A 27800-nucleotide genomic window follows, 5' to 3' on the forward strand; every position below is an offset into this window, starting at 1 on the left:
TCCACCACCCTCTTCAACATGGTCAGCAATGCCCCTGCCTCCTGTGTGCTTAACCCCTACCAGAGTCGCTATCATCCACAACATTAGTGTCCCCTGGGTGAACTTAGGACAAAGGTCAGGGTGGCACTGCCCCCCTCCCCAGAGCGCCTACCAAGCCATGATATCCATGTTGCCAGCTGCATGGCGAGGTCAGGATGGGCAAAGCCAGCAGACTGGGCTGCTGGGCCTCTGAGAGTGGGGGGGGGGGGGCGGTCAGGAGAGTAGGGGCAGGTGGCACAGGAGAGTCCAGATATGCCCTGCAAGTCTCGCTCTGGGACTAGCTGGGCTTGCCCTGGTCCTGTGCAACCTCTTTGTCTAGTTTATGTACACTGTGGAGAAGGGCACCACCTTGCCTAGTTTATGTACACTTGAGAAGTCCACCCCAGTTGATCCCTCATACACTGAGCCCTTCCACTCCACCCAGGGGCCAGGCCCCACTTCATCATACCGTCATCTACAAAGCCACAAGCACCTGGCCCCTGGGGAAGGTCCCAGCTCCTCCCTCCCTATTCTGGGTGCTCCTCCAGGTGCTAGTGCCCTGTGCCAGGTGCTAGGTGCAGAAAGTACGCCAGAGGGAACTTTGTGGATAATGGCTGCGGATCGTGGGGCTTCTTCTGCCGTCTCTGCTTGCATTGGTTGGCATTATATTCTCTTTCCAGCCCCTAGGTTCCCATTTCTGGCTGCAGTCGGCCAACCCTAGATCGTCCAAGAGTCCAGGACAGGAGGCTTCATCTCACACCTCATTCTCCTTCATAAAACCCTCAGCTGCCCATCACAGTGGACACTTCCCACCCCACCACAGCCCAACACCAACACCCTGACCAGTGCGTGCTAACACTGTCGAGGGGTTATGTCAGGGCTGTCATGTGGTGGGGACAAAACCCAGGACAGTTGCTCTGTTTGAGAGGAAGGATGGGGCTTCTCAGATGTGTTCTGAGGGAACTGGGAAGGCAGGCACTGGCCAGAGGCTGTGGACCTCGGGCCTGCCAGGTAGCATCCTGGCATAGGGGGCAGGCACAGTACCTCGATATGGAAATGGTCAGTTTGCCCAGTGCCCAGAGCCCTTCTTTTCAGAATGGCTGGGTATATGTTGGATCTCTGGCACACCACAGGGTCTAAGCTGCCTAGCACACTCTGGGAGGCCTTCCCTTCTCTCACACGGAAAAGTAGAAGTTCTGGTGCTTGGAGTCATTAAACTTCACACAGTTTCGCCAGTGGTGAACTGCAGACAACAGGGCTCATACGAGGGACGCAATAGGCACAGGAAAGGGATTCATTCATCGGGACCATCAGAATGCCACATACTGCATTTCAAATATTTTTCTAAGCTCCTCTCTTGGCATTTTAAATCTGATAGGGGAGGGAGGTGTACCCACACATGCCCTGAAGCCAGCAGGCGGTCACTTTCGGTAGCCTGAAGCTGACCTGCCTTTCTTGTTCCTTCTGGCTTGGTGACTAGGTAAGGGGATGTGGCTATCATTGAGGGCTCTAGCTACATCCAGAGGGCCCTGGTGGGTACACTGTTTGCAGGTCTGCAGCATGTCAGCAGCATTTTGGAAAGGCCCCAAGGTCTGGGTTCTAACAAGCCTCCCAGAGACACTGATGTCTACCTCCTCCGAGAGCCACCGGCCCACAAGAAGGGTGACACCCGGCCTGGGCAAGTCCCTTAAGCATACTGCTTATTGTCTCAACTGTGAAATGGGGACTGAGCACAACAGGAGGACAGGGAGGAAGGAAAACACCTGTCTAGTCCTCCCTGACTCTGCTGAGTCCTGCTCAAGCAGATGCAGACCTCAGAACTCCTCTAGTTGGTTATGCATGCTCACAGTTACGCATGCTCACCGATGTAGCTGAATGGATGGATGGTGGCCGCTACTGTAGAAGCTCAGGAGGACAGTGCATTTGTGGAAGGGGAAGAAATGAACCTGAACCCAAAGGACAGATGCCCAGGGCTGACCTTCTTCACAGGGACGAGTCCTCCTACTTCAGCTACTGTAGGCTCAGGGTGATCACAAAAGGAATCTTTTCCTATGAAACCATCTACCTTGGCACCTGGGGTTAGCACCGCTTACTTGACGATGATAGAACAAACAAACCGTCCAGTCCGTACAGCCTCCCTCAGTGGGGTTCCGATACATGTTGTGACTCTCTGGGGAACAGGATCTGGGTCACACTAGCCAGATTCAAGGTCACCTCCCCACTCTGGAAAGCAAGACCTGAGTGCCCTGTCAGCATCCAGGAATGCTGTCTTTGTGGATTTATTTGCTCCACGTCTGGGAACACAGCGTACCTGAGAAATCATAGCGGACGAGGCCCATCCACCGCTTCTTTTCACTGTCCTTGATTAAGTCCCCATAGAAACCGTAGCCCAGCAGAGACACCGAGTACCGTAGCAGTGTGCTATTGTGGTGCACGGAGGACACATCTATAGCCAGTGAGTCCCCTGTGGGAGAGGAGAGCGATAAGGGATCCCCGCCCCCACTCTCACCTCCTCTGCCCTGCCCCAGACAGTTCTCTGAAGACAGCGGAAACGGAGCGCGCTCAGCGTGGCAATCGGAAGGACAAAACTCGGATGTGATGGACTCTGGCTGCGACATCTGTCGCGCCATTGTGCACACCAGGGTCGATCTGGCTGATAAGGCTGGGGTCCCCTTCCTCCTTCATTTCTTAATCTGTGTCCCTCCCGAAGCTGTTCACTCTGTCAGAGGACTACATTCCTGGATTAAGGAGGATCATTCTTGGGCCCAGGGTGTGTATGTGGTGGACCCTCAAAAACAAGCTCTCCAATGGCAAAATGTGGCTCATATGTCCAAGCAAGGTTTGAGAATCGTTCTGATCTGACAGAACAGAATGTTCGGGGGAGGGAAAGGGGGCATCCATATGACTTAATGGAAGAAGCGTAGGGTTGAGGTCAAAAACAGGTTCACAGGGGCTGGAGAGAGGGCTCAGCGGTTAAGAGCACTGATTGCTCTTCCGAAGGTCCTGAGTTCAAATCCCAGCAACCACATGGTAGCTCACAACCATCCGTAAAGAGATCTGACGCCCTCTTCTGGTGTGTCTGAAGACAGCTACAGTGTACAATAAATAAATAAATCTTAGAAAAACAAAAAAAAGAAAACAGGTACACAGCACGTAAAACACAAAATCTGCCAGGTGTGGAGGCGCACACACCTGCACCCAGGAGCCTGAGGCTAGAGGACTGTGAATCTGAGGCTAGACAGAAAAGGCTTGTCTCACAAAATTGGCTCAGTGGTTAGGAATACCAACTGCTCTTCCAAAGGTCCTGAGTTCAATTCCCAGAAACCACATGGGGAAGGGATCACAACCATCTGTAATGGGATCCGATGCCCTCTTCCACTGTGTCTGAAGACAGCTACAGTGTACTCAGATAAATCAAAAATGAATAATATTTTAAAAGTTATTTAAAAACAAAAACCAAAAAAAATCCTGAGTGTTCATCTTAAAATACAGCATTTCCGTATTTCCATGACTGCAAGTAAGACAGGATACTGTAAAGAGAGATGGGGTGGGCGGGGCCACCAGCCATTTCTCATAAGCCCCACAGCTACACCTCCTGTGGGTTTTCTCACTGGGACTGGAAGAGGGGCTGGGTGTGTGTGTCACTCAAAGGAGTAACTGACCCCGGAGCCTTGCAGGTGTTCACAATGGGGATTAGCCCCGGAATGTGGCTTAGGGAGGAAAGTAGGGGAGAGCATGAGAAAATGGGCCATGGAGGAGCCGGCAGGGGCCTGCAGCTGTGTGAGGGGCATTCACGCGTGTAAGACAGGCCTGCAGATCCACAGCTGAGGTATCTCCATGACACAGGGCGACAACAGGATATCTGAGAGGAGCCCAGGGGGAGGATCCAGTATGGGTGCAGCAGAAGCCAGACGCCTGAGCCAGACCAGTGACCCGCTGCAAAGGGCCTTTGCAAGTAAAGCCGTTTGGGTAAAGGGGTAAGCTGTGACACACCACAGCCTCCACGGCAAGATGGTTTTGTTTTGATTGTTTTTTCTTTTGCGGGGGCGGGGGCGGGGGCGGGGGCGGGCATTGCAAAGGACCAATGAGTAGTATTGGGGTGGGTGCATGATGTGAAATTCATAAAGCATCAATAAAAAGTTAAAAGAGAAAACGACAAGACTTGGGACTGGAGAGTTGGTTCAGTAGTTAAGAGCACTTGTTGCTGTTGAAAAAGACCTGGATTTGATTCCCACCACCCACATGGAGGTCACCACTTCCTCGTGCACCCTGCATACATGTGGTACGCAGATGTACACACAGGTAAAATGCTCATACACATAAAATTTTTAAAAAAAAGAACTCAGAAAAAACAAAAAAGGCAGGACTCACCAATGATGATGTGCAAAGCGGACGTCTCTGCATCGTTTGTACCCACTGTTGAGTAGCACACACAATCTGTGGACCCTGCAAAGAGGATGAGAAAACCCTTAGCGCTCATGTGATTGTCCAAACCTGTAACTGACTTCCCGTCAGGTGAGTGGCACCTTACCCTGTCCTTCTGTGACCCTGAAACAGCTGGAGAATAAGAGGAGTTTACCCACAAGATGAATGTTAAACAAATATTTAAAATGCCCTATGACTGGCCAGATGGCGGTGGCACATGCCTTTAGTACCAGCACTCAGGAGGCAGAGGCAGATGGATCTATGTGGGTCTGAGGCTAGCCTGGTCTACAGAGCAAGCTCCAGGACAGCCAAGGCTACACAGAGAAATCCTGTCTCGAAAAGGCCATAAAGGGGCCTGCAGCAGACCCAGACAGCATCCTCACAGACACACCCAGGAGTGGGCTTTCCCAGTCTCCTGAGTAACCCCATGGAGGTAAAAATCAAGATCATCACACTGGATTTTCTAAGAACTAGGAGATTTTTCTCCCCACCCCCCTTTTTTAAATTTGGGGGTTTTGTTTTGCTTTGTTTTTTGATTTTTGGTTTTTTTGAGACAGGGTTTCTCTGTATAGCCCTGACTGTCCTAGAACTCACTCTGTAGACCAGGCTGGCCTCAAACTCAGAAATCCGCCTGCCTCTGCCTCCCAGAATGCTGGGATTACAGGCGTGCACCACCAACGCCTGGTCCTAATTTGTTTTTTATAGACAGGGTTTTTCTGTATAGCCCTGGCTGTCCTGGAACTCACTCTGTAGACAAGGCTGGCCTTGAACTCAGAGATCCACCTGCCTCTGCCTCCTGCGCACAGGGATTAAAGGATTGTGCCACCACCGCTCGTTGGTTCATTGCCTATCCAGCTTCTTTATCTAGCCCATCTGTAGAATCTGGGCCACACCGGGATAAGCATCTTCCCAGACACACAGTCATGTTCTTTCTGCTGGTCATGCATTATCTCGCAGAAAGGAGTGTAGTTATGGGAATTACTTTTTAAAATAATTTATTTTTACTTTATGTGCATTGATGTTTTGCCTGCATGCTGTCTTTGTGAGGGTGTTGGGTCCTTGAGTTACAGATGGTTATGAGTTGCCGTGGGGGTGCTGGGAATTGAACCCAGGTCCCTTGGAAGAGCAGCTATTGCTCTTCACTGCGAGCCATCTCACTAGTCCCCTGAGAAATCACTTAAAAACAAAACTACAACAACAACAACAACAACACAAAGAGAGATCTGATGTAGCCTAGGCTGAACTCACTATGTAACAGAGGATCATCTGGAACTTGCTTCTGCTCCCCGATCGCAGAATCACAATTTAAATGAAGTATGAACCAGGAGTGATTATCCCCTGGGTTGGGCCTCAGCGTGACCATAGGACTTCGAGTGCTCCGTGGCTGTGGATGCAGACCTCCTCCTAACTTCAGCAGTGGAGAGAAGAACGCTATACACACGCCTTACCTGCGGGGATGATGCCGATCCTGAGGGTACTGGGCACCAGCACGGCTCGGGGGTGGTTGGGATCAATACCAGCTCTCTGCTGCGTCTTCCCAATCACCCCATGCAGCACCTCGCTGAACATGCCGTCCCCGCCTACACACACGATGCTGCAGGAGGAGCATAGGTTTGTTGAGTCTGTTAGTCCTCTACTTGCAGTAGCCAGGGGGGTCGGGGTGAAGGGTGGAGAGGGGTGGGGGGGGATAGGGGTGCTGGAGGCAGCTTGAAAGACTGGCCTGCCAGACATCTGCCAGTCTGCCTAATTTACTTTATTCTTCACAAACCTTAGCTTTTCCTGCTAGGGATACAGAATTTTGGTGGTTTCTAAGCAAAGGGTCAGCCATCACCCTAAACCTATGGTTTGGGGGGACTTCACAGATGGCTCAGTGGTCAAGATCACACACTGCTTCTCCAGAGGACCTGGGTTCTATTCCTAGCACCCACACGGTAGCTCACAATTGTCTATTAACTCCAATTCCAGGGAACCTGATGCCCGCTTCTGCCCTCCAGGAACACCAAGCTTGTCTATGGTGCATACACTTACATACATGCAAGCAAACCAACACATACATAATATATAAAAAAACAAAAAAACAAAACCAAATAAACTATAGCTTGGGTTGAAGTAGCTTAGTGGCAAAACACCCCCCTAGCACACAAACACTCTGGGTTTCATCCCAACACTGCAAAATTAGATATTAAATGTTAGAAGACATTGTGTTTTGAGATTTGAGTATGTTTTCCAGGCAGAAATAGCACCCCAGTGTGGTGGTAGCTGTTGAGAGGTCCTCATAGGGCATTGGATACCGTTACAGATGGTTGTGAGCCACCATGTGGCTGTCAGAACTTGAACTCAGGGCCTCTGAAAGAGCAGCCAGAGCTCTTAACTGCTGAGCCAACTATCCTCTCCGGCCCCTGGTGTCTTTGTTTTTATTGTCAACTTGTCATGGCCTAGACTCACCTGGGAGGAAGGAACCTTAACCAAAGATCCGGCTCAATCAGCTTGACCTATGGCCATCCATGTCTGCGAGAGGTTGCTTTGATTGGTGTGGGAGGCCCCAGCTAGTTGGGTGGCCTTGCTGTGCTCAGATAAGAAAGGAAGTCTGCTGCTGTTGTCAAACCCCAGCCCCGGGCACAGTCTTGAGAACTCAGGAAACAGGAGTAGAGGACCAGGTGAGAGCCAGGTCAAATAAGTGGGTAAGGAAAGCTAAGGGGAGATAGTGGGTAGTCAGGGTTTACAATGTCCTGTGCTGGGGATGGCTGGACAGCAGCATGGAGACGTGCGTGCATGGATGTAGAAGACAGATATGTCCTACAACATGGAGGGAAAGAGAAGGACATGCCCAAAATCCAGGGCAACCCAAGCGTTCCCACAGGGTAGCTCTTGGATAGCGCCAGTCTGTGACCAGGAGGAAGGCAAGTGTAACTCACCCGTCATAGCTGTCAGTGTTGATCTCGTATAAAATCTCCTTGGCTTGATTGGCGTGGTCAGTAACTGTGGGGGAAATGTTGCAATGGGACCGTTTTTTCTTCATATCTTGGAGCCGATGTGTAAGCTAACTGGCAACTGATGCTATTTTATAAGAGGTCCCAGAAAGCTTCTAGGAAGATTTCTTGCAAGAAGTCCCACCCCAGACTTGCCTCACTGCCTTTTTACAAAAGAGCAAGGTGGCCTCTGTGAGAAACAGTCATCTCAGGATCCATTCTACCAGAACCTGACAATCTTGGTGTTAGCATTCCTTCTAGGCTCCACCCAGCAGTTACCTGGCAATGGCCAGGTGGGCGTGGCTTACTATAAAAGGGGCTGCTTGCCCCCTCCTTACTCTCTCTCTGGCTTCTTCTCGCTCTGACCCCTTTCTCCCTTTCTCTCCTTCCCCCTCTCCCCTCTCTCTCCACGTGTTCCTGGCTGACCTCTGCTCATGTAAGCTCTCCCCGCCCCCCTCTCTCATAAAACACAATACTTTGCACATGTCAACAACTAATTTCTTTTATTTTTAATTCATGTGCACGAGCATCTGCCTGCACGAATGTATGAGCACTGTGTGGATCCCTCGAGACAAGCGTTACATACAGTTGTGGTGTGGGTGCTGGGAACGGAACCCTGGTCCTCCGCCAGAGCAGCAAATGCTCTTAATTATTGAGCCATTTCTCCAACCCCAACAAATAATTTCTTTGACAGCAACTAAGGGTAGTTTGTTACACTTATTCCTTAATATACAGGTCATTTTATTTGTTTGTTTGTTTGTTTTTAGAACACATCTGAATGTATGAAGGAGATAAGGCTAGCCCCATGGTCTTTGTGCCCAAAGCAAAATTGCTAGTGAAATTTACTACGCACAGGATTGACTCTATGCCCAGGGGTTCCTCACATCACAATCTCTCTCTCTGTCTGTCTGTCTGTCTCTCTGTGTCTCTCTCTCTCATGCTGGAGAATCCTTGGGGGGAGGCCCCTTTAATAAAGTCGCTGTCTACTGCTCCTTTGGAGCCACCACGATTTCATGTTCACATCTCCTCTTGGGGACATCTGCAGTGTTCCCACTATGCTGTTATCATGAAGTGTGCCAGGATATCTGAGTCCCAGTCTTGGTGTACCTGACTGATCAGATTTGGGAAACGGGTTATATTGGGAAAACCTCTTCATTTTTAGACTTTTGACTCGTATTGCTATATTATTATTGTTATTATTATTATTATTATTATTATTATTATTATTATTGATGCAGGGGTTACAGCCATGCCCAGCTACACTAAGTGTCTTACTAACAGGGTTATACCAAACCCCAGAAGGCCTGCAGGAACAGTGGACTGTGTCTGTCTCCTCCTCTGAAACCAGCATCCCACTGATGGCAGAGTGTTAGGATGTGGGGTTACAAAAATGACCTATGCTGTGACATTCTGAGACATCCTCTGCTTGTATCTTTTCCTGCAAGGACTTCCTGTCCGAGAACTCTGGGTTGTTTTTTTGTTTGTTTGTTTGTTTTTTATCTCTTCATTGTTCCTGTGAGTACTTTATAGGCAAAGTACATTGAGTACACTAGGTTTTTTGTCCATTATTATTATTATTATTATTATTTATTGGTTTTTTTGAGGTAGGGTTTCTCTGTGTAACCCTGGCTGTCCTGGAACTCACTCTGTAGACCAGCCTGGCCTCGAACTCAGAAATCCGCCTGCCTCTGCCTCCCAAGCGCTGGGATTACAGGCGTGCGCCACCACGCCCTGCTACTGTTTCCATTATTTTATTTATTTATTCACTTTACATCCCGATGTCAGCCCCTCTCCTCCCCATACAAACCCCTCCCCCAGCACATTTTTTCCTTTGCCTCCTTCCCAACCCTGATTGAGAGCTTGAAATGTCCATCTAGGACAGTGGTTCTCAACCTGGGGGTCACAACCCCCACTGGTGTCACATATGAGAGATTTACATTATGATTCGTAACAGTAACAAAGTTACGGTTAGGACGTAGCAACGAAAATTCTTCTATGATTGGGGGCGGGTCACCACAACGTGAGGAACTGTATTAAAGGGTTGTGGCATTAGGAAGGCTGAGAATCACTGCTCTAGGATAAAGCCTCCCCCAGGGGCGGCATGTGAGTCCCTTTCATGCTGGCCCCTGCATGCTTCCAGGTGCCTGATACACTTACTGATGATCTCGGTGGTGATAGAAGCCAAGGTGAATAGAGGCGCCACTTTTTTTTCATAGATGCGCTTGCCCTGACCTTTCCCTCCGAAAGGGTTGATAAACACCAGCAAGTGCTTTGGTCTTGAAGCTGCAAAACAACATCCGCACACCTGGGTCAGTCACAAGGGGTGCAATAAATTCCAACTCACTTAGTGAGCTGCTGCTGTAGCTGCCGCCGGGGGAAGAGCTGATAAGTTTTGACAAGGAGGTCTTGGTTAACAAAGGAGAAAAGGGACCATCTGCTGAGGTGAGGGCGGGGCTTTGCATATGGGTGGGGCATCAGGAAGGTCCCTGTCCTGGCCAAGTCTCACGAGGTGTGAGCGTGGATGGTGGCAGCTCCTTCTGCCCACAGGAAGGACAAGGCTTTTGAAAACAAGAATGAGATGGGAATATAGGAAGGAACGCAAGGAAAGGAGGACAGGCGCCTGGAGAGACAGGAGGAGTCGATTGGATGCACAGTGGGAAGAGAGGCTCCTAGAGCATCAGAGCCCTCCTGAGGCGCCCGTTTTCCTATGACACTCACACATCTATTCTGGTTGGTGGAAGCACATAGCCATTTAAGTCTATCAAATCAGAGTAACATGAAAGAAGATACCCAAGGAAACCCAAGATGGAAGTCTACACCCAAACTTGAACATGGTGTTCATCACTGAGCTGTTTGGATTAGCCAGCAAGGGGCTGCTCCAGGCCTGTGGGGTTGGGTGAGTGGCTAACAGCTAACTCCGGAGCGCTTACCCATGGAGCCAAAAAATGGCTGACCTCTAGGAGAGAGGCACGTACCCAGAGGGTGGGCGAGTGGCTGGCCATGGGGCACACACCCAGAGTGGCTAACTGTGGGTGCATACCCAGAGGTAGGGCACCACCAAAAGCACCGTGGATGTATACCACGGGTGTGTACAAGACGGCTCATCCACGTGACTCCATTTGCACTAGGCTCTGGTGGTGAAAAAAAAAAAAACAAAGCCGGCTGGGAGGGCGCCCTTATAACTAGAGAAAATGGAAATACAGTGTGTTCGGGGTGGAGTACGGGACAGAGCAGCTGTGGATCATAGATCGGACCTTAAAAAAAGGTAAAGAGACAGAGGGGGGAGGGGAACGAGAAAGAAAAAGGAAAGAGAGGGAAGAAAAAGAGGAAGAAGGAAGGAAGGAAGATCAAATCTTGAGGGAATTTCAAGGGATATGAAGGTTTCAAAATCTGACAGGCGTGGTGGTACACATCTGTAATTTCAATACTTGGGAGCTAGAGGTAGGAAGATCGAGAGTTCAAGGCCAGCCTTGGCTACGTAGAAAACCTGAGTCCAGCCTTGGGTATATTAGACCTACTCTCAAACAAATAAAAGCAAACAAATACAAAATGAAGAGACTTATACTATGTCTGTCTCATATTTTATCATTTCTAGTTGTAGCAGAAAACCCTGGTGCAGCGCCAAGGAGATGATGACTCAGTAAAGTGTTCGCTGTACACACAGGAGGGTCTGAGCTCAGATGCTCTGTGCCTACAGAAAAGTCAGGGGGATGCTGTGCAGTGGTGTTGCATGCCTGTAATCCCAGAACCTGGGAGGCAGAGGCAGGAGGATCTCTGTGAGTTTGAGGCCAGGGCTACAGAGAGAAATCCTGTCTTGAAACAACAATAAAAAGAAGAGAAGAGAAGAGAAGAAGGAAGGAAAGAAGGAAGGAAGGAAGAAAACCAGTCTCCACTGTACGTGACCTTTTCCAAAGGATGGGGGGGGGGGGAGGCATTTCTGAGTGATTCATTAAGAAGTCACTGTGACCTACAAGGCAACACCAGACAGGGATGTCACCGAAAGGAAGTCAGAGGCCAACTTGTCCTTGCACCTAGGTAAGAAACTCCTAAGTGAGGTTTCAGGAAGTCAGATGCAGTGATACGGAAAGGGGCGAAGGTCATGGGCAGGATGGCCGCTCTGGGAAGAGCATTAACAAGCAGACCCGAGCGAGCGAGTGAGCGAGCTTAAATCCAACATTGTGACCACCCTGTCCCCCAGCATGCCCCTTCTGAGATGATTACGATTCTTAGAAGGGAATTCCATTACTGTAAGGAGGCTGACAGGTCCCCTGCATCCCCCATGGCGCGTCCCCCAAGTCAGGACTGAGAAGGAGGTGTGGCTGTCACACTGCACTGGAGGCCCAGTCTGGGCAGCACTTATAGGAAGGGACCACCTTATAGGCGGTGACCCATGCAAGCCTTAGAACCCATAAGCAGATCTGTCAAGGAGAATCATGACCATCTATTAAATGTCTACAAAAAAAGCAAGCAAGCAAGAAAGGAAAATGTGGGTCAGGTATGCTGCTGCTGCTTCATTCCTATAATCTTGGCACTTCAGAGGTTGAGGCAGGGGGATCACGAATTTGAAGCCTTGAACTTGAAGTAGATAGTGAGACCTCTCACCAGAGAACACACAGCTGGCCTATGAAAACATATGAGCGTATGTCTCAAGCATCTGAGAAATATAGATTAATAGTATAATATAAAGCAACGAACCCTGACTGTGGAGCCAGTGGAAGGGACTCAACAGTGGGTGCGTGCAGAGGGACCCTTGGAGATCATCTGGCAGTGTCCACAGTCCGGTCCTCAGCACACTCTGGAGAAAGCCCACAGGCCCACACAGAAGCCATGTAGATGAGCCTCAGCCGGAGTGACGGCTATCAGGCTAAGGATGCTGGGCAGCCACGAGAATGAACCACCACAGCCACACCCGAGATAATGGGGCAAGTTGTACATTCACAATGTTCTTCTCAATGCCAGGTACAAAAGATCTGAGGCTGATCCCTTTGAATCTATGAAGCATGAAACAGGTCTAGTTGTTTAGACCTTCCCAGGGTCACGGTGACATCTGGGACCGAGTAGGGGGCCTAGGGACTCACTGAGTGCCCTGCCACGCTGTTAGAATGCTCAGTGTGAAAGCCCACACACTCAGAGTACAACCGCTTCTCTGTCTGCTTCAATAAAGCATTAAAGCAGGTGGCTCACGGTTAAGAGCTCTTGGCTGTTCTTGCAGAGGACTTGGGTTCAGTTCCCAGCACCCACATAGGGGCTCACAGCCTTCTCTTGCACCCTCTTCTGGCCACTGTAGGTACTGCACACAAATGATGTGTGACACACATGGAGTCAGAACACTCATACACATAAAATAAAAATAAAGACTTTAAAAAATACATTAAAAAAAAAACCTCTCTAGGGTTAGAGAGATGGCTCTGGTTTAGAGCACTTGCTGTTTACGCAGAGGACCTGGGCTTAAGCCCCAGCATCCATGTGGTGACTTACCACCCATAGCTCCCATTCCTGGCCAGGGCTGATACTTTCCTGACCTCCAGGAGCATGGTACACATGCATACAAGTGGACGGAACGTTCTGGCCCACAAAATAAAATGAGTATGTTTGAAAAAAATTTTTAAAAATATGTTAAATGGGGCTGGGGTGACAGTGCATTCAATAACGTGCTTTCAAAGCAAGCACCGGGACCAGTTCAATCACCAGGGTCTATGCTCATAATCTTCCAAGAGCTAGGCGTTGATACACACACTTGTGATTGTGATCCCAATCTGTGCGGAGGCGGTGGAGACAAGTCGATCCCCCTGGGGCCCGGCCATCCTGGGCTATTTGGTGAATGTCAAGCCAGTGAGAGACACTGTCGAAAATAAAAGTTGGAAGACTCTGGAGGAATGAATGATAGCCCAGGTTACCCTCTGGCCTCCACACTGGCATATGCACACACACACATACAGATAGGGCGACAGACAGACTGGCAGGTATACACACGTGGCGATAACAGAACTAGATGCTAAAAGTAGAGAGAGCAGACTCATGTGCTGTTTTATGCCTGTGGGAGTTTTCTGTGAGCTACAGAGAAAGAACGAAACCTCCAGTGGGCCAGGTGCTGGTGGCGATGGCACAGGCCTTTAATCCCAGCACTCGGGAGGCAGAGGCAGGTGGCATCTCTATGAGTTTGAGGCCAGCCTGGTTTACAGAGTGAGTTCCAGGACAGCCAGGGCTACACAGAGAAACCCTGTCTCAAAAACAAACAAACAAAAACAAAAAAACAACCAGAACCCCGGTATTTTCTAGGGGAGTTGGAGCCTGTAGGCTCAAGCCTGACAGAAACTCATGGAAACAAGAGTGGGGGAGGGGCCAAGCAGTGATAGGGGGTGGGGGAAGAAGGACGAGACTGGAGACCAGGAAGCAGAGAAACTGAGGCAGCACAGAGAGCAGTAGCCAAGGGACAGAGCTAGCAAGAGAAGGTCTAGAAACTCAGGGTGATCTTAGAAGGCAGCAGCGGGGAAGTCAGTCCCAGGGCAAAATGGAATCTAGAAAACCAGTTCTAACTAGCCCAGGGTGATGGACAGAAGTGTTTCATGAAGAGGCCTGGAGTCCACTGTTTCAAATACCTTATAATCCAGTTTCTCTCTCTCTCTCTCTCTCTCTCTCTCTCTCTCTCTCTCTCTCTCTCTCTCTCTCTCTCTCTCTCTCTCTCCTGCTGCCTCTGTCTCTCCCACCCCTCTCCCTGCTCCACGCTGTATTGTATTGTATTGTATTGTATTATGTATGTGGAGGTGAGAAGACAGCTTGTCTCTTTCTGGCCTATGGGTTCTGGAGATGGAAGTGAATTTGTCAGTGGCTGCCCCCCCCTTCTCTTGTTCCCCCTCCCCTCCCCCCAGTGCTTAGAGACAGTCTCACTATGGACCTGAAATGCCCTCTCTCCCTCCCAAGCGCTGGGATCACAGGTATGTGCCATTATGTCAGTCTTTTTGTAACTCACCTTAATCTGTTTTTTTTTTCCGTTATTATTCCTTTCTTTAGTGTGTGTGGCATGTGATTGCACATGTATGCCTGGATCACATACCCCAGTGCACGTGCAGAATGTGTGGGATTCAGAGCGCAGTCTGAAGGATTTGGTTCTCTCCTTCCACCACATAGGGGTCCTGGGGCTTGAACTCAGGTCCTCTGTGTTGGCGGAGAGTGTTTTTTACCCACTGCGCCATCTCAATGGCCCTATAATTTACTTTTTAAAATTTACATATGCCAGCCAGGTGGTGGTGGCACGACCCTTTAATCTCAGTACTTGGGAGGCAGAGGCAGGCAGATCTCTATGGGTTCGAGGCCAGCTTGGTCTATAGAGAGAGTTTCAGGACAGACAGAGATACACAGAGAAACCCTGCTTTTTTTTAAAAAAGAAGAAGAAGAAGAAGAAGAAGAAGAAGAAGAAGAAGAAGAAGAAGAATCATATAACAGTTTAACTCTCCAAAAGGTAAAAAGCTAACCTGTACAGTGCTATAGCTGTTGTCCAAGTCTAGTGAATAGCTGTTGCCTTTGTACATAAATTTATAACATTGCCCGGTGTTACAGGTGCAAAAAGAACAGGCCGCCATGTTTAAGGCGACAAGAACTGGTCCCTCGGCACACATTAAACGAGGGACTGGGCTCTGCAGCACTTCAGAGGCCACCTCCCAGAAAGTAAGAGGTCATTCTCCCACATTCTGTCCAGTCTTGGACAGAATTTACACCTGGAAAATATTGGCACCCACCCCACTTACAAAGACAGATAACGAGGCTTTGGAGCCGAAGGGATTTGCTCCAGTCTCCCTGCTCATAATCAGGGGCAGGGCCAGGACTGCAGCAGCAATGCTCAGTCTACAGGCTTCCGCTCCTCCACTGTGACCCTCTAAGTAGGAAACATAAAAACAAAGCAAAGGGAGCCATCACGTCCACCTGGGTCAGGTCACTGAGTCCCGCGTGCCACCACAGCTGTGCTGCCTGGCAACAAATCCGAAAGCTCGCCCACGTACTCAGGCTCTCCAGCAGCTCACGCAGGGTCTGCAGCCACAGGTGACACAGCTGCTCGTCGGCGCTCCAGAAGGTCACCCGTGCCCGCTTCCAGCGGTGGTGTCGTACTCGCTTCACACGGTGGACTGCACAGAAAACCAACACTGGTTAACAGCGTCTACAGTCTACAGCTCCGGAAGGGAGACCTCAGGGCTGTGCGAGCCCCCTAGGGGTCTCTTGTCTCCATCCCTCATCTCACTGCAGGAATGCCCGTGTGGCCAAACCACCACCTTGAGGAGTTTTGCTTTCCTAGCAAAAGATCACCCCATCGGGGCTGGTTGACAGTTTGCACCTCTTTTGTAGAAGCTCAGATGAGGGCAAGAGATTCGCTTTTGAATATCCTGTTGCCCTCTACCACCAGGCAGCGCTGGGCGTGGTCAGGGGCGGGGCCAGAGTATTTAGAGGCCAGGGAGACTAAAGCAGAGGCTCAGGCTGTGTGACTTGAAGGGAAACCCTGATCCCTGATGGGTGAGGCTTTCTAGGCACAGTCTATTGGGGGGGGGGGAGAGGAGCACCCACACCCTTGTAAGTAACTCCTCCTCATCATCATCATCATCAACATCATCTAGGCTCTGTAAGGAAGCCCAGTAAATTCAACTGACTTCCCCAGGGCGAACTTTGGTGCTGAGTTGCCTGGGTTTGTCCTTGGGATGTTGGGAGGAGGGAGAGTTTTAGCAACACATGGAGAGACAGAGAGCAAGCACTTTACACTCACGTTTACCCAGCCCCCAAAGCAGATGCTGAATAATTGCTATCAGCAAGAGTCTATGAAGATGAGCCAATCATTGGCTTTGATAAGTACCCTTCACCGCGGTCTTCATGGAGCTATCTGGGGTGGGGGAGTTGGCACGGGAGGCGGGGAGGAGTTGGGAGGGTGGCAAACCTCTCACCTGTGAATGCGAACGGATTTTCCATTTTATGCCATCGGCCACTGGAGGACTGTTTATCGTGGACATCTTTTTCCTCAACAGCGATGATCTCCGACACTGGTACTGAGCGGGCATCTACAAAGACACCACACTTGGATCCAAGGACCCAGACAAAGCTACACAGACAGAGGCCCCAAACTGCGAAGGCTGCGGATACTCATTCCTACTTTCATTAGACACCCCAAACAGAAAGGAAGGCCTAGGTCTGCCTCCGCGGGTAAAAGTGCCTGCTACCAAGCTTGATGACCTGCGTGGACTCCTGGGATCTGCAGGGTGGAAGGAGAAAACCAGCTTCTACAGATTGTCCTCTAACTTTCCCAGCACACCAGGGCACACACCCTCTCCCAAGAAATAAACTGCGATCTTTTTTTTTTTTTTAAAGAAGGAATGAAGGAAGGAGGGCAGGAAGGTTAGAGGTCATGTCTCTCAGAACAAGAGGCAGCTTGGTGTCATCGGAGGGCAGACTCGAGCTCTGACCCTTACATGGTCTGTTCAGCCATTTAAGCCACAAGTGCTGATTTCTGAGTCAGCTATTGTTCTATGTGAGACGCTGCCGCTCTGGGCATGTTCTCTGTTCTGAGGCCCAACAGTGGCTCAGAAATCCAAGCGGGTTGGAAGACACAGAATACAGGATGCCAGGGCCACAAAGTATGTGAGGCTCAGGGTCCAGCCTCTGGAGAAGTGTTCCGGAGAGGCTGGGCTCTGATTGGACGCAGAGAGATGGGAAGACTTGGACAGGCCCAGAGTAGCATTTTCTCAACCTGTGTGGATCCTTTGGGTTGCATCTCAGATATTGGATATTTACATTACGATTCATAACAGTTATTACAGTTATAAAATAACAATGGAAGAATTTTCTGATGGGGGGGGTCATCACAATGTGAGGAACTGTATTGAAGGGCCGTAGCATTAGGAAGGCTGAGAACCCCTGGCCCAGAGGATTACGGCTCCAGGCAATCTTTTGGTTTGATTCTGTTGCTGTGAGTTACCTAAATTCTTTCTAGGTATCCCAGGTTAGCCATGGACTCTCAATCCTCCAGCCTCAGCCTCCCGAGTGCTAGGATTACGGGTGTGCTTCGTCATGCCTGGTGCCAAACATTCTCTAACCCAGTAGCCCAGAGAGTGGCAGACTGATCTAAACTTGCTTGACTCAAGCTGCAATTACTTGACTTGGATCAAAAGGAAGTTCTAGGCTGGGCACACAGCCGTGGGAAATAATAGGTTCTGACAGAAGCTGTGGGCAGAGGCTATGCCAGTCAGAGGTGCAGAGAAGATTATAGACAGAAGCACCCTCTTTGAACTCAGGCTGGACTCCGAATGCTTCTTTGTGAATCACCTTGTATTTTTGTACAGATGAAGACTGCTACCTGCTGCCTTCCTAGGTTGGCTCTCAACCCTGCAGTCTAGCTAAAAATCCTGCATCTTTGCCAGCAGCCAAATTAGCAGACCTCGCTGTGGTGGCGCCCATGATCCCTTTTGTGGTAGTTTTTCCTGAGTTGTTGCCATTGAAATTGGGACATTAGAACCTAGGAAGGTTCGATCTGAGCCATGAAAGGATTGTTTTCGTACCTCCCGCACCCTCAGAATCCCCAGAGGCTGGGGAAGGACTGAACTGGCCAGAATCAAGCCCATTGCCATGTGGACTCTGTGCCCCACCCCACACACACGGTTTGTCATTACTTCTGCACAGGTGCAGCCCCTTGGCAAGCATCTGAACACCTGCCTACACAGCAAGTAGCTTCACCACCAGCAGCCAGCTCTCTGACAGGGCCCCTCCCTTCTTTTGCAACTTACCCATCTTCCCCATGTCTGGAGGTGTGGACCTGACCCTCATGGAGCCCCCTCCAAATCCTGCCCCACTCATGACTCCCTGTACCCACCTGACCTCTGACTGCCTCCTTCCCACAACACCAGGCGGTGACAGAGGCACAGCTCTGTGTTGTTGTAGGTCACCCGCCAGGCTCACAACAGGTGCTCAGAACAGACCCGAGGCAGTGACCCTTTGATAAAAGTGACCTGTGCTTTGAGTCTAGGACCATTGAGAGCAGACGCCACGCATCTCCCAGTGCCTCTCTATTCATAACTGTGACTGTCCCAAAGAATCGGGTGACAGAGGCTACAGCTGCTGAGCACAGTAGTGGACCGAGATAAGCTTCTGATGTTCAGAAGACTAAGAGGCAACAGTCGTGTGTTAACATCTCAAATTAACTAAAGTGTGCCAGTGACCACTGGACAACTCTCTTAAAAGCGAGCCCGAGAATCATGCTTCATTTTACACATTCAGAGGGAGACTCAGCCCAAGGAAGAAGAGAACAGTGTCCTAATGTCCCTAATGTCACATGCTCTGCTGGCCAGACCCCAAAGGCCATGCTGCACCAGGGACCCCACAAAGCCACCCAGCCCACGTACATTCCACAGCTGCTGCGGCACACAAGCCACACCGCAGCTCACGTGATACTGGCACTGTCCCTTGGTGGGAACAAAGCTCTAAAACCAGCATTGCTCAAAATCCCACAAGCAAAACCCGAGGGTGAATCGGGAGGCGGAAAAACAGCGGAACTAGAGTAAGTCACATGAGCTGTCAGGAGGGACTCGGGCCTGGCAGGGAGGGGCTGGGGAGATCTCGTGATCGGGCTAGTGGTTCAGGAGCTTCTGAGAGAGCTACAGTAGGAAGAGGGCAGGCCAAGAAGCAGTGAGGGGCAAGGAGCCAGCGACGCAGGAAGAGAGAGGCTCAAGAATGGGAATGTCACGTAGGGTGTAGGAGATAGTAGCATCACTCTGCTAGGGACTGGGTGGAGCTAAGGGAAGGGAAGGTGTGAGGCTCAGTCAATACGGAAGGATGGTTCAATAAAACCTGAGCTATTATCATTGGGGCTGGGATTCCCACAGGCCCACATCCTTGCACAGCAGACAAGGCCACCTCTACATCCAATGCCTTGTCGTAGGAAACTGAGACTGTCAGTCACAGAGGTCAGTGGGGACAACTGAGTGACACAGAGGCATTGGAGGAGATGGCAGGTGGTCCTCTTGAGGCGGAATGCCCCTCAAACAAGTTCTCTGCTTTGCAGTCTAGACTGTCTGGGGAGATGTCCACACACCAGAGCGGCCATGTGGAACACTTGATGACATCAACCACAGCAACTGAAAACAGGCTGGGGGAAGGGGCGGGCGAGCGGGGGTGGGGGGTGGGGGGCTGGTAAACAGCTGGCCAAGAGGCGGGAATTCTGGGCCCTTTCTGTTCCTATAGAATGCTACTATTTCTCTGGTACACGTCCTCATACACTGCCAGCAAGGTTAGAAGGTTCACAGAGACCGGAGATGAGAAGTGCAGTTTTCCCAGAGCAGGCAGGCCCCGGGCCTGGGTGAAGGTGACACTGGCATCGGGCTGCCCCTCAGGGATCTTTCCACTTTGAAGGGAAAGGAATAAGGAAGCCAGGCCTAGGCATAGCTCATCCGGCCCAAGGGTGGTGTGCCGTCCTGTGCTGCCTAGGCAGCATCTGGGATGTGCCCAGAGCGGCCGATTTTCTCATGCCTCCCTGGTCCACACTCGGAGCCTGCCAGGCAGCTTTGGCCATGCGCGGTGGGTGTTGCTCCAGGGTCTTGCAGATCCAGTTCCTGATCACAGAAAAGCAGTGGCTGGCAGTCATTAGACGAGTCCCCTTCCCTTTAATAAAATAATGGCTCGTTATGACTCTGAGCCAAACGTCCTGGATCATTACAAAGGATATTAACCTGTGCCCTGCCCCCAGCCTTGAGCGGGCTATATAGACCTTACGTGTTCGCCACAGTTGGTCTTTGCAGACCTGGCTGACCTAGGTGGAGTCTTCTGCCTTGCCTCACCTGCAATTTCCTACAGGAGCAGACTGCCGGCTGGGTTTGCTTTGCAACACAATCCAGCTGAAACAAAGGATGGGTCTGTGGGTTTTCCCTATATAAACAAGAGCTGAAAATTAAACTTTGAGCCTGGATCACAAACCTTTGTCTTGGCCTCATCCTTCTTTCTCTCACTCTCTCTCTCTTTGCGCATGTGCGCGCGCGCACACAAACACACACACACACACACACACACCCATCCTGTTTCATTTTCAGCCTCCCTTTCAGGTATACCCAGTTCTCCACGGCTGCTGGACAGCTACATTAACCTCTTTTCTAGGACCCCACAGTCAGACTGCTGACCAGCCTTAGAGCAGAGCAGTGAGTGTCCAAGACACAAATTGGATGACAGAAGCTGTGGCCCACAGCCCTAAGAACCAAACCCACACCCCCATGGTGCAGTTTCTACCTGTCCCCTCCCAGGGACCACAGTGCTCAGCCTAGCCTGCCACTCACTGTGCCAGCCACACACTAACCCTGGCGCCCCAACACTTTGCAGATGTGACAAGCACTCACAAGTGTCCTTGCTTACTCCATTTGGAACTCTGGATGGGTCCCCATCAGCCTGTCACATGAGGGAGGGCCTAGCCAATCGTGGGTCCAGTCTTGGACTCCCTACTACCAGCAATGTTTCCCAAATCATTCTACATACTTGACCAGAGGGCCTAGTTAGAGCAGTGAGGCCCACCTCGGAGTGTCACCTCCTTGCCAGTGACTCGAGCACCGAGAAGCCACTGTCCCCTTCAAGCCAGAGTGTTTCTGCTCCCAGAGAAATCTACCCTTTTCCTTCAGAAGCCAGAGGTTAGAGTCACCCCTGCCTCCTCCTACCTTCACTGCACAGGCCAAGTGAGCTTTGGCAGCACCTCCCAGGGGCCCCTTCCAGACACCCTCGCCTCACGAGTCCCCCCACCATTCCAGCTTCTCCTCAGCACAGGGAAGCAATGGCATGAATTGCAAAACAAATCCCAAGCAGAGTAGGGAAGACTGGCTTGTCTTCTCCGGGTCTGAGGAGATGATTAGTGGGTACACTGCTTGCTGAACAAGCACAGGCGCTCAAGTTCGATCCCCAGCACCTACTTAGAAAGCCATTGAGTGTGGCATGTGTTTGGGATCCCCGGGTAGAGACCGGAAGACAGACCCCAGGGGTTCACTGGCCAGACATTCTAGTCCCAGGTGCCAGGAAGAGAGCCTGTCTCAAAAAACAAATTGGGGGGCAGGGGTGAGGTGGGACTGGAGAGATGGCTCAGTGGTTAGGAGTTCTGACTGTTCTTGCAGAGGACATGGGTCTAATTTCCAGCAACCACATGACAGCTCACAGCTATCTGTAACTCCAGTCCCAGGAGAGCCGACACCCTTTTCTGGCCTCTGTAGGCACAAGGAACACATGGTACATATATACATACATGCAGTCAAAACACTCATGAGCATAAAATAAATATAAAAATTTTTAATTAAAATAAAGGTGGAGAGTGAACGAAGAAGAGACTTGATGTTAATCTTTGACATCTATACATACACATGTACCTTCGCACATGTGTTGCTCGCATGCACACACACACACATACATAGGCACCTGCACTTCCATGCACACGTGCTCAGAGCTTTTGTTTTCAAAAGCACTACTCCAGTTACAAAGAACAGCAAATGGCTCCGAGACCAGGTCTCTGTCTGCTTTGACAGGACGAAGGCTTCTGCCTATGAGGGTACTCTTTCAGATAACACATCAGGGCAGGTTCATCTTACAAGACTGTATTTTAAATGCTTTTCACACTTTTGGAGTTCAGCTCAGAGATGTTAGAAGTGTCTACTCCAATCACAGAGCTCTTCTGTCTCTTTTCCACCAGGCTCCTCACTGCGATGAAGCTGCTGCCTGTGTGTGACACCAGCTGGGACCCTTACTCATTTCCAGCCAGCAGAGCTAGACCTGATTGGACGTGCCCATTTATTAGTCATCTCCTGACATTAAATCCAGCTTTGATTCCAGCACTGGGGGGGGGGGGGGGAGCGGGCGGGGCAGAGGCAGACTGAGTTCCAGGCCAGCCTGGTCTGCATAGTCAGTTCCAGGACAGCCTACACAGGGAAACCCAGTCTCAGAAAAACAACAAAGAAAAACCAATCCATGTTAAAACAAAACAGAACTGTTTCAAATAGGACAATGTTATAAATTCAACGCTGCTCCTGTTTGATAAGCCTTCCCAAACTTGGACTGAAAATCTGTAAGTGAACCTTGGCTAAAACTCTGAACACTTTTGCTGACAACAGACAAATTCTCCTGCCCTTCTGTTCACGCCAGGGCGACTCATGTGAGTTCGCAGCTCACCCTACAACCAAAGGCCAACACATTCCAGAAAAATCAGCTGCCCTTGGCAGGTGAGGCTGGCCTGCTGGTGCCTGTCATCAGATTGAGTTTGCCAGCACCTTCTCCACAGCCTGCTGTGGTATTTGCAGTCATCACATAGCCTCGTGGGACAGACGGGCATCAGCTTCTAGTACTTTCTGGGTTCTGTGCTGTTTGTGTGTGTCTTATGACCACAGCTCACTGACAGGAAACCAGCGTCTGTTGTCACTCAACTGCAATGTCAGAGTCTCTGGGATGCCCATCAGTTTCCCACATGCCTCCAGGGCAGGAAGATTCACCAGTGACCCAGGTGCATACACGGCTACGATACGCCCGCACATATCGGACAAGGGTCAAGATGATGGGGACATTCCACTCAGTCGAGCCTCCGATGGCCACCTGGAAAGCTCAGGGGATAAAAATCAAGACAACAAACTGGGCACAGTGGCACATACTTATAATCCCAGCCTGGGGAAGTGGATGCAAGAGGACAAGAAGCTTCTTATCAAGAACTGCTGCACGTGGTTCTCCGAGACCTTGAAGTCTGATGTGACAGGAGAAGAGGGGTTGGGACAGGACAGCCACTCCCCCAGTGCCCATTAGCAGGGTTTACAGGTCATGCAAGGCTGAGGCTACACTCCCACGGAAAATAGGTATGAAGTGGCGCCAAGCACCTTGGCTTGTATGCACCCAGTCTGTACAGGAACCTGGGCAACAAAGGCACCCAAGAGAACTGGGTAGGGAACATGCCCTGCAATTAAAAAGGAGTCAGACACACTTCCCTGGCAATGGGCCACTCAGTATCATTTGCTGTGTGAACACCTGGCCTTCGTTAAAACTCTGTACGTGGGCCTCTGGGATGCAGAAATACCACATAGGCTGTGATTCTCAGGGTAATGATTCTCTTTGGAGAATGGCTGACCTTTCTGTTTCCTTCCTTCTGGGCTGGCTCTTCCATCCTGACACAAATTCTGCCTCTTGTATCTTCAAGGGCGCAGACAATGACATGAACCAGACACAGGAGTCACCAGACGGGAGCTCTGAGTTGGCTGCGGGCTCCCCACCTGCTGAGGCCTGCCTGAAGCCTTTGAGTAGGTTACACACTGACTGACGGAGGCGCTCAGGAGAGCTGAAAAGCTTTATGTCTGAAGCTTAACACTGCAAGCTGCTCTCCGTGCCCCCGTGACAGAAATCTGGAGCAATGTGGAGAGGTGCCTAGGAAGTGGGTCAGTAGGAACGGTCTAGTCTGAAACCACAGATACCTTCAACCCCTGGGATGTACTGGATGTGTCTCTCCTCATTTTTCCTTCTTGGACTTCAGATATGAAACCCACCTACGGAGGCTCAGAGAGACAGAGGCACAAGGCAGCTGCCAGGGGTTCAGGGCAGGCAAGGGACCCGTGGGTTTCCTTTTATACCACAGAGCTCTGACCTGGAACGGAAGAAACCACTATTGGAAATGCACAGACAAGACTGTCAACACAAGCTAGTCCCTGCAGCCTCAGGCCAGGGCAGGGTCAGACAGTGAGCCTGGAACAAGAACCACCACACCCCACTGAAAAGGCCAGCCCTCCTTTTCCAAGTGAGCTACCTGTACCGAGGAACTCACTGCAGACTTCAAGATGTATTTACTTTAGGACTGAGGGCTAGAAGCTCCGGAATCCTAACCACTCATGGAAAGAGTGCAGGGGTGGTTGTGCTAATATCCAAACCAAAGGAAGTCTCCCGGGATGGAGGGCCCGCTGTGGCAAATCTCCCGGTGTGCAGCAAAAATAGCTGCAGAACACAAGGTGGAGACGGATAGACCCAAACATCTGTACCCAAACATCTCAAGAACAGAAAGAGCACAGGTCTGGAAAGCAGACAGACAGCGTGCAGAACTCATCGCTGCCTCCAAGGGTGGATACATCCTTCCTGGGAGCCCTGAAAACTGATACAGTCTAGGGGCATTTATCAGGTTCATTTTCTCTGCCACGTAGAGAATTAAAAAGTGTGTGGGGCGGGAGGTGATTCTAAAGCATGAGGGGCAGCAGCAGAGTCATCTCAAATCAAGCATCATGAACAGAATCAGCAGTTGAAGAACAGCGTTTATTGGAAGTGAGGACAGATACACACACAAGCAAACAGAGAGAGGAGAGAGGAGAGAGAGAGAGAGAGAAACAGAACACCCTCTGCTTGCAGAGTGCAAAATCCAGTCTCTTCTGGAAGCCTGTGGGTTTTAAAGCCATAGAGGAGTTTGCCTTCCCTACTTTAGGGCTGGTTAGTTTGAAGAAAGCTCGGCCGGCTGATCATCTCAGAACTACCATGTGACATGCTCTAAGCAGGCCTTGAACTCAGGCAGAAGCAGGAGGCCTTCTGGTGGGAGACAAAAACCTACAAAGTGTTTTGCTTTGTTTTAAGCGGCCAGACTTTGGTTTCAGGCCAGGAGTGTAAGGAAAGACGCTTGGAAAATCAATACCTTTATTGTCCAGCTATGGCACCGTCTCCCTCCTAGCTGCTGGTCCAACAGGGAGTCTGACTCCTAGTCGCCCAAAACCATCTATCTAACCAGGAGACCTCCCCCAAATATATCTCAAACATCTACCTGCCCAGGAGCTCCTGTGTTATACAGTGCTACACTTGAAATGGCCACCATGGTGAGATCAGCTGTGCCTGCTGGCAAGGATCTATCTATCCATGAAGACCTATGGATCTAGGCATTTCCTCAGAGAAGGAGGGAGAGGGGTCAGTGGAGCCCCACTCAGGATTCTAGCCACCCATATACAACATTGCCCTAATTGAAACTGGTGGGGGTAGAGTGGGGTGGGGTGCTCCCGGGGAGGGGCTAGAGTGTATATAGGCTGGGGAAGGGCAAGGGGAAGGAAGAGGGGGCCATCATCCCTGCTGGGTGCCGAACTTCCAGGATGGCTTCTTTAGAAGTAGGAGGGGGAGGGAAGAGGAGGGCCACCCACACTCCTGCCTATAACTTCTCCCCTATGCTTTCTAAGTAAGCCTACTAAACTCACTAATTCTCCGGTAGTGTGGATTTTGCTTTGTCATTAGGACCTTATGAAGGGGGTGGGGGTGGTGTTGCTTAGTGCCCCTTTGGGATGAAAATTCTTGCAGCACCCCAGCACCCCAGGGCAGACTTGCTCTGTGTACACTTACACCTTGACTGTCAACTTCAGTCGATCTATGAATGGAACTGGTCAGAGAGGTGAGAATCCAAGTCCCAGGGGTCCTGAGGCTCTGCAGCTGCAGCTGCTGTTCCTCAGACGGGCTGAGTCAACCCTGAACCTATGGGTTTCGCCCTGGCAGAGACCTGCCACAGCTGCCAGGAGAGTGTGCTCCTCAAATAGAAGCAGCAATTCCCCATCAGGTGTGGGGCTTTTTAAGTTGTTTTGAGCCACCCAGATTCATTACTTCTACAAGATGTCACCCTGTTAGTCCCTCTTTGCTAAAAAAAAATAATAATAATAATAATTACTTAGAGCAGGGATTGGCAGTCTACAACCACTACCCCAATTCAGACTGTCGGCTGCCTTTGTAAATAAAGCTTTATTGGCACACAGCCACGCCCCGTTGTTGAAGTAAGTGTCTGTGGTAGTTTATACATTCAAAAGGCAGACCTGAGTAACTAGAGCCAAAGAAGCCTCTGTTAGTCCCTTTTAGACAATGCTTGCCTTAAGAGACATGCTTATTTTTATTCAAGACAGTGGTGTCTCAGAGCTGGGCCAGGCGGCCTGCCACTTTTCTTTTTCAAGACAGGGTTTCTCTGTATAGCCCTGGCTGTCTTGGAACTCACTTTGTAGTCCAGGCTGGCCTCGAACTCAGAAATCCACCTGCCTCTGCCTCCCAAGTGCTGAGATTAAAAGCGTGTGCCACCACTGCCCTGTGGCCTGCCACTTACAAACCTCTTAGTCTCAGAGCTGGGGTTATAGGCAGGGACAGCCATACCCACTTGCTGATTTGTTTTGGATTACCAAAAGTTAACCAGGAAATCCAGACTATTGCAAGGACCTCTGAGACCTGCGATCTCTCAAGAGCCACTGTGACACCAGCAAAGAGAGGCTGCTTCCTGCCTGAAGGCTGTCTTCCAGCCTCTGTCTGGGAGGCTGCTAAGGCTGCAATCCAAAGAGCTCTGTGACCACTGGACTGATCTGGAAGAAGACTGTTTCGGATGTAGGTTGACCGGATTGCCTTTTATTTCTCACAGGGACACTAGGAGGAAATGTGTGTGCCATCAGCTTCCTGTAAATTGATTGTTTCTGTTGCTTCTGACCTCATAACGCGGCACGAATGACGTCTGTGCGGCCCTGTTAGGTCGATACCTCACAGGGAGCACTTTACACCAGCACCTTTCATGCCAGGATGGTATAGGGGGAGGGGTTTCACAAACTCATCAGGCTCCTCAGACCACCGCTGGCTTCCCCCCCACATTCCTTCAGAGGCAGGAAGAGGCAAGTGCAGTCACCCAGCAAGAATTTACCAGAAAGCCCCTTTCTCCCTCCTGTGTCTCACACTCCGTGACCTCAGGAGACCCAACAACCAACTGCAACTTCTAATCCTGATGGGAAAGTACTGGGGGTTCCTGAGCCAGGGACCCAAGTCCGCCCAACAGAGGGCCTGAAGTGTGACCCAGCTGCTGAGCAAGGAGTGTACGCTGTCCTTGTCCTTGTCACATCCTGTCCTGCAAGCATCTACTCAGGGGATGAGGGAGTCCTTCAAGAGTCAGGAGACACACAGAAGAAAATTCTGGCAAGGATCCTACCCCCAGAGAAGGAGGGCAATAAGAAGAACACATTACAAGGGACAAAAAGAAATGGCCAGCAGAGAGCCCCGTGGAAGGCAAGGCTCTTTGAATCATGATAGTTTGAACCACGAAGGACAGGAACCAGAGAGACTAAGGCTTGCATGGGAAAGTAGAAGGAAAACGCTTAGGCTAGAGAGGGCCACGTCGAGAAGTGCCAGGGAATCCAGAGCATCCCTCGCCCAGGGCTCCGCTGCGCTAGAGAGCACGTGGTGGTAGGGATGTGAACTAAGGTCAGGGTTGTGTCATGGGAGAAGGTGTGGGCCACGCACCCTTGGAAGATGCATGGGGGCAAATCAGACACCCACAGCACTGATAAGCCAGTAGGCCTGAACATAAAGCATAAAGAATCCAAGGCCGAAGTCTGAGGGAGGAGGACCATGAACGTGTGTGTGTGTGTGTGTGTGTGTGTGTGTGTGTGTGGT

At 50.5% G+C, this 27800-nt stretch overlaps 1 protein-coding gene across 1 annotated transcript in view; it reads right to left on the reverse strand.

Moving 5' to 3' along the window:
* Cerk (ceramide kinase) overlaps nucleotides 1–27800 on the reverse strand; it is a 43398-nt gene that overhangs the window by 7534 nt on the left and 8064 nt on the right. Inside the window, exons 2-8 of the mRNA XM_052161417.1 lie at nucleotides 16337–16450; nucleotides 15410–15532; nucleotides 9570–9695; nucleotides 7359–7422; nucleotides 5892–6037; nucleotides 4390–4464; nucleotides 2330–2482 (exon numbers count right to left, since the gene is read on the reverse strand). Coding sequence (XP_052017377.1) covers nucleotides 2330–2482; nucleotides 4390–4464; nucleotides 5892–6037; nucleotides 7359–7422; nucleotides 9570–9695; nucleotides 15410–15532; nucleotides 16337–16450 — 801 coding nt within the window. The remainder of the gene's footprint in view (nucleotides 1–2329; nucleotides 2483–4389; nucleotides 4465–5891; nucleotides 6038–7358; nucleotides 7423–9569; nucleotides 9696–15409; nucleotides 15533–16336; nucleotides 16451–27800) is intronic.

This window comes from Apodemus sylvaticus, chromosome 17 (genome assembly GCF_947179515.1).
Source record: "Apodemus sylvaticus chromosome 17, mApoSyl1.1, whole genome shotgun sequence".
NCBI classification, from domain to species: domain Eukaryota; kingdom Metazoa; phylum Chordata; class Mammalia; order Rodentia; family Muridae; genus Apodemus; species Apodemus sylvaticus.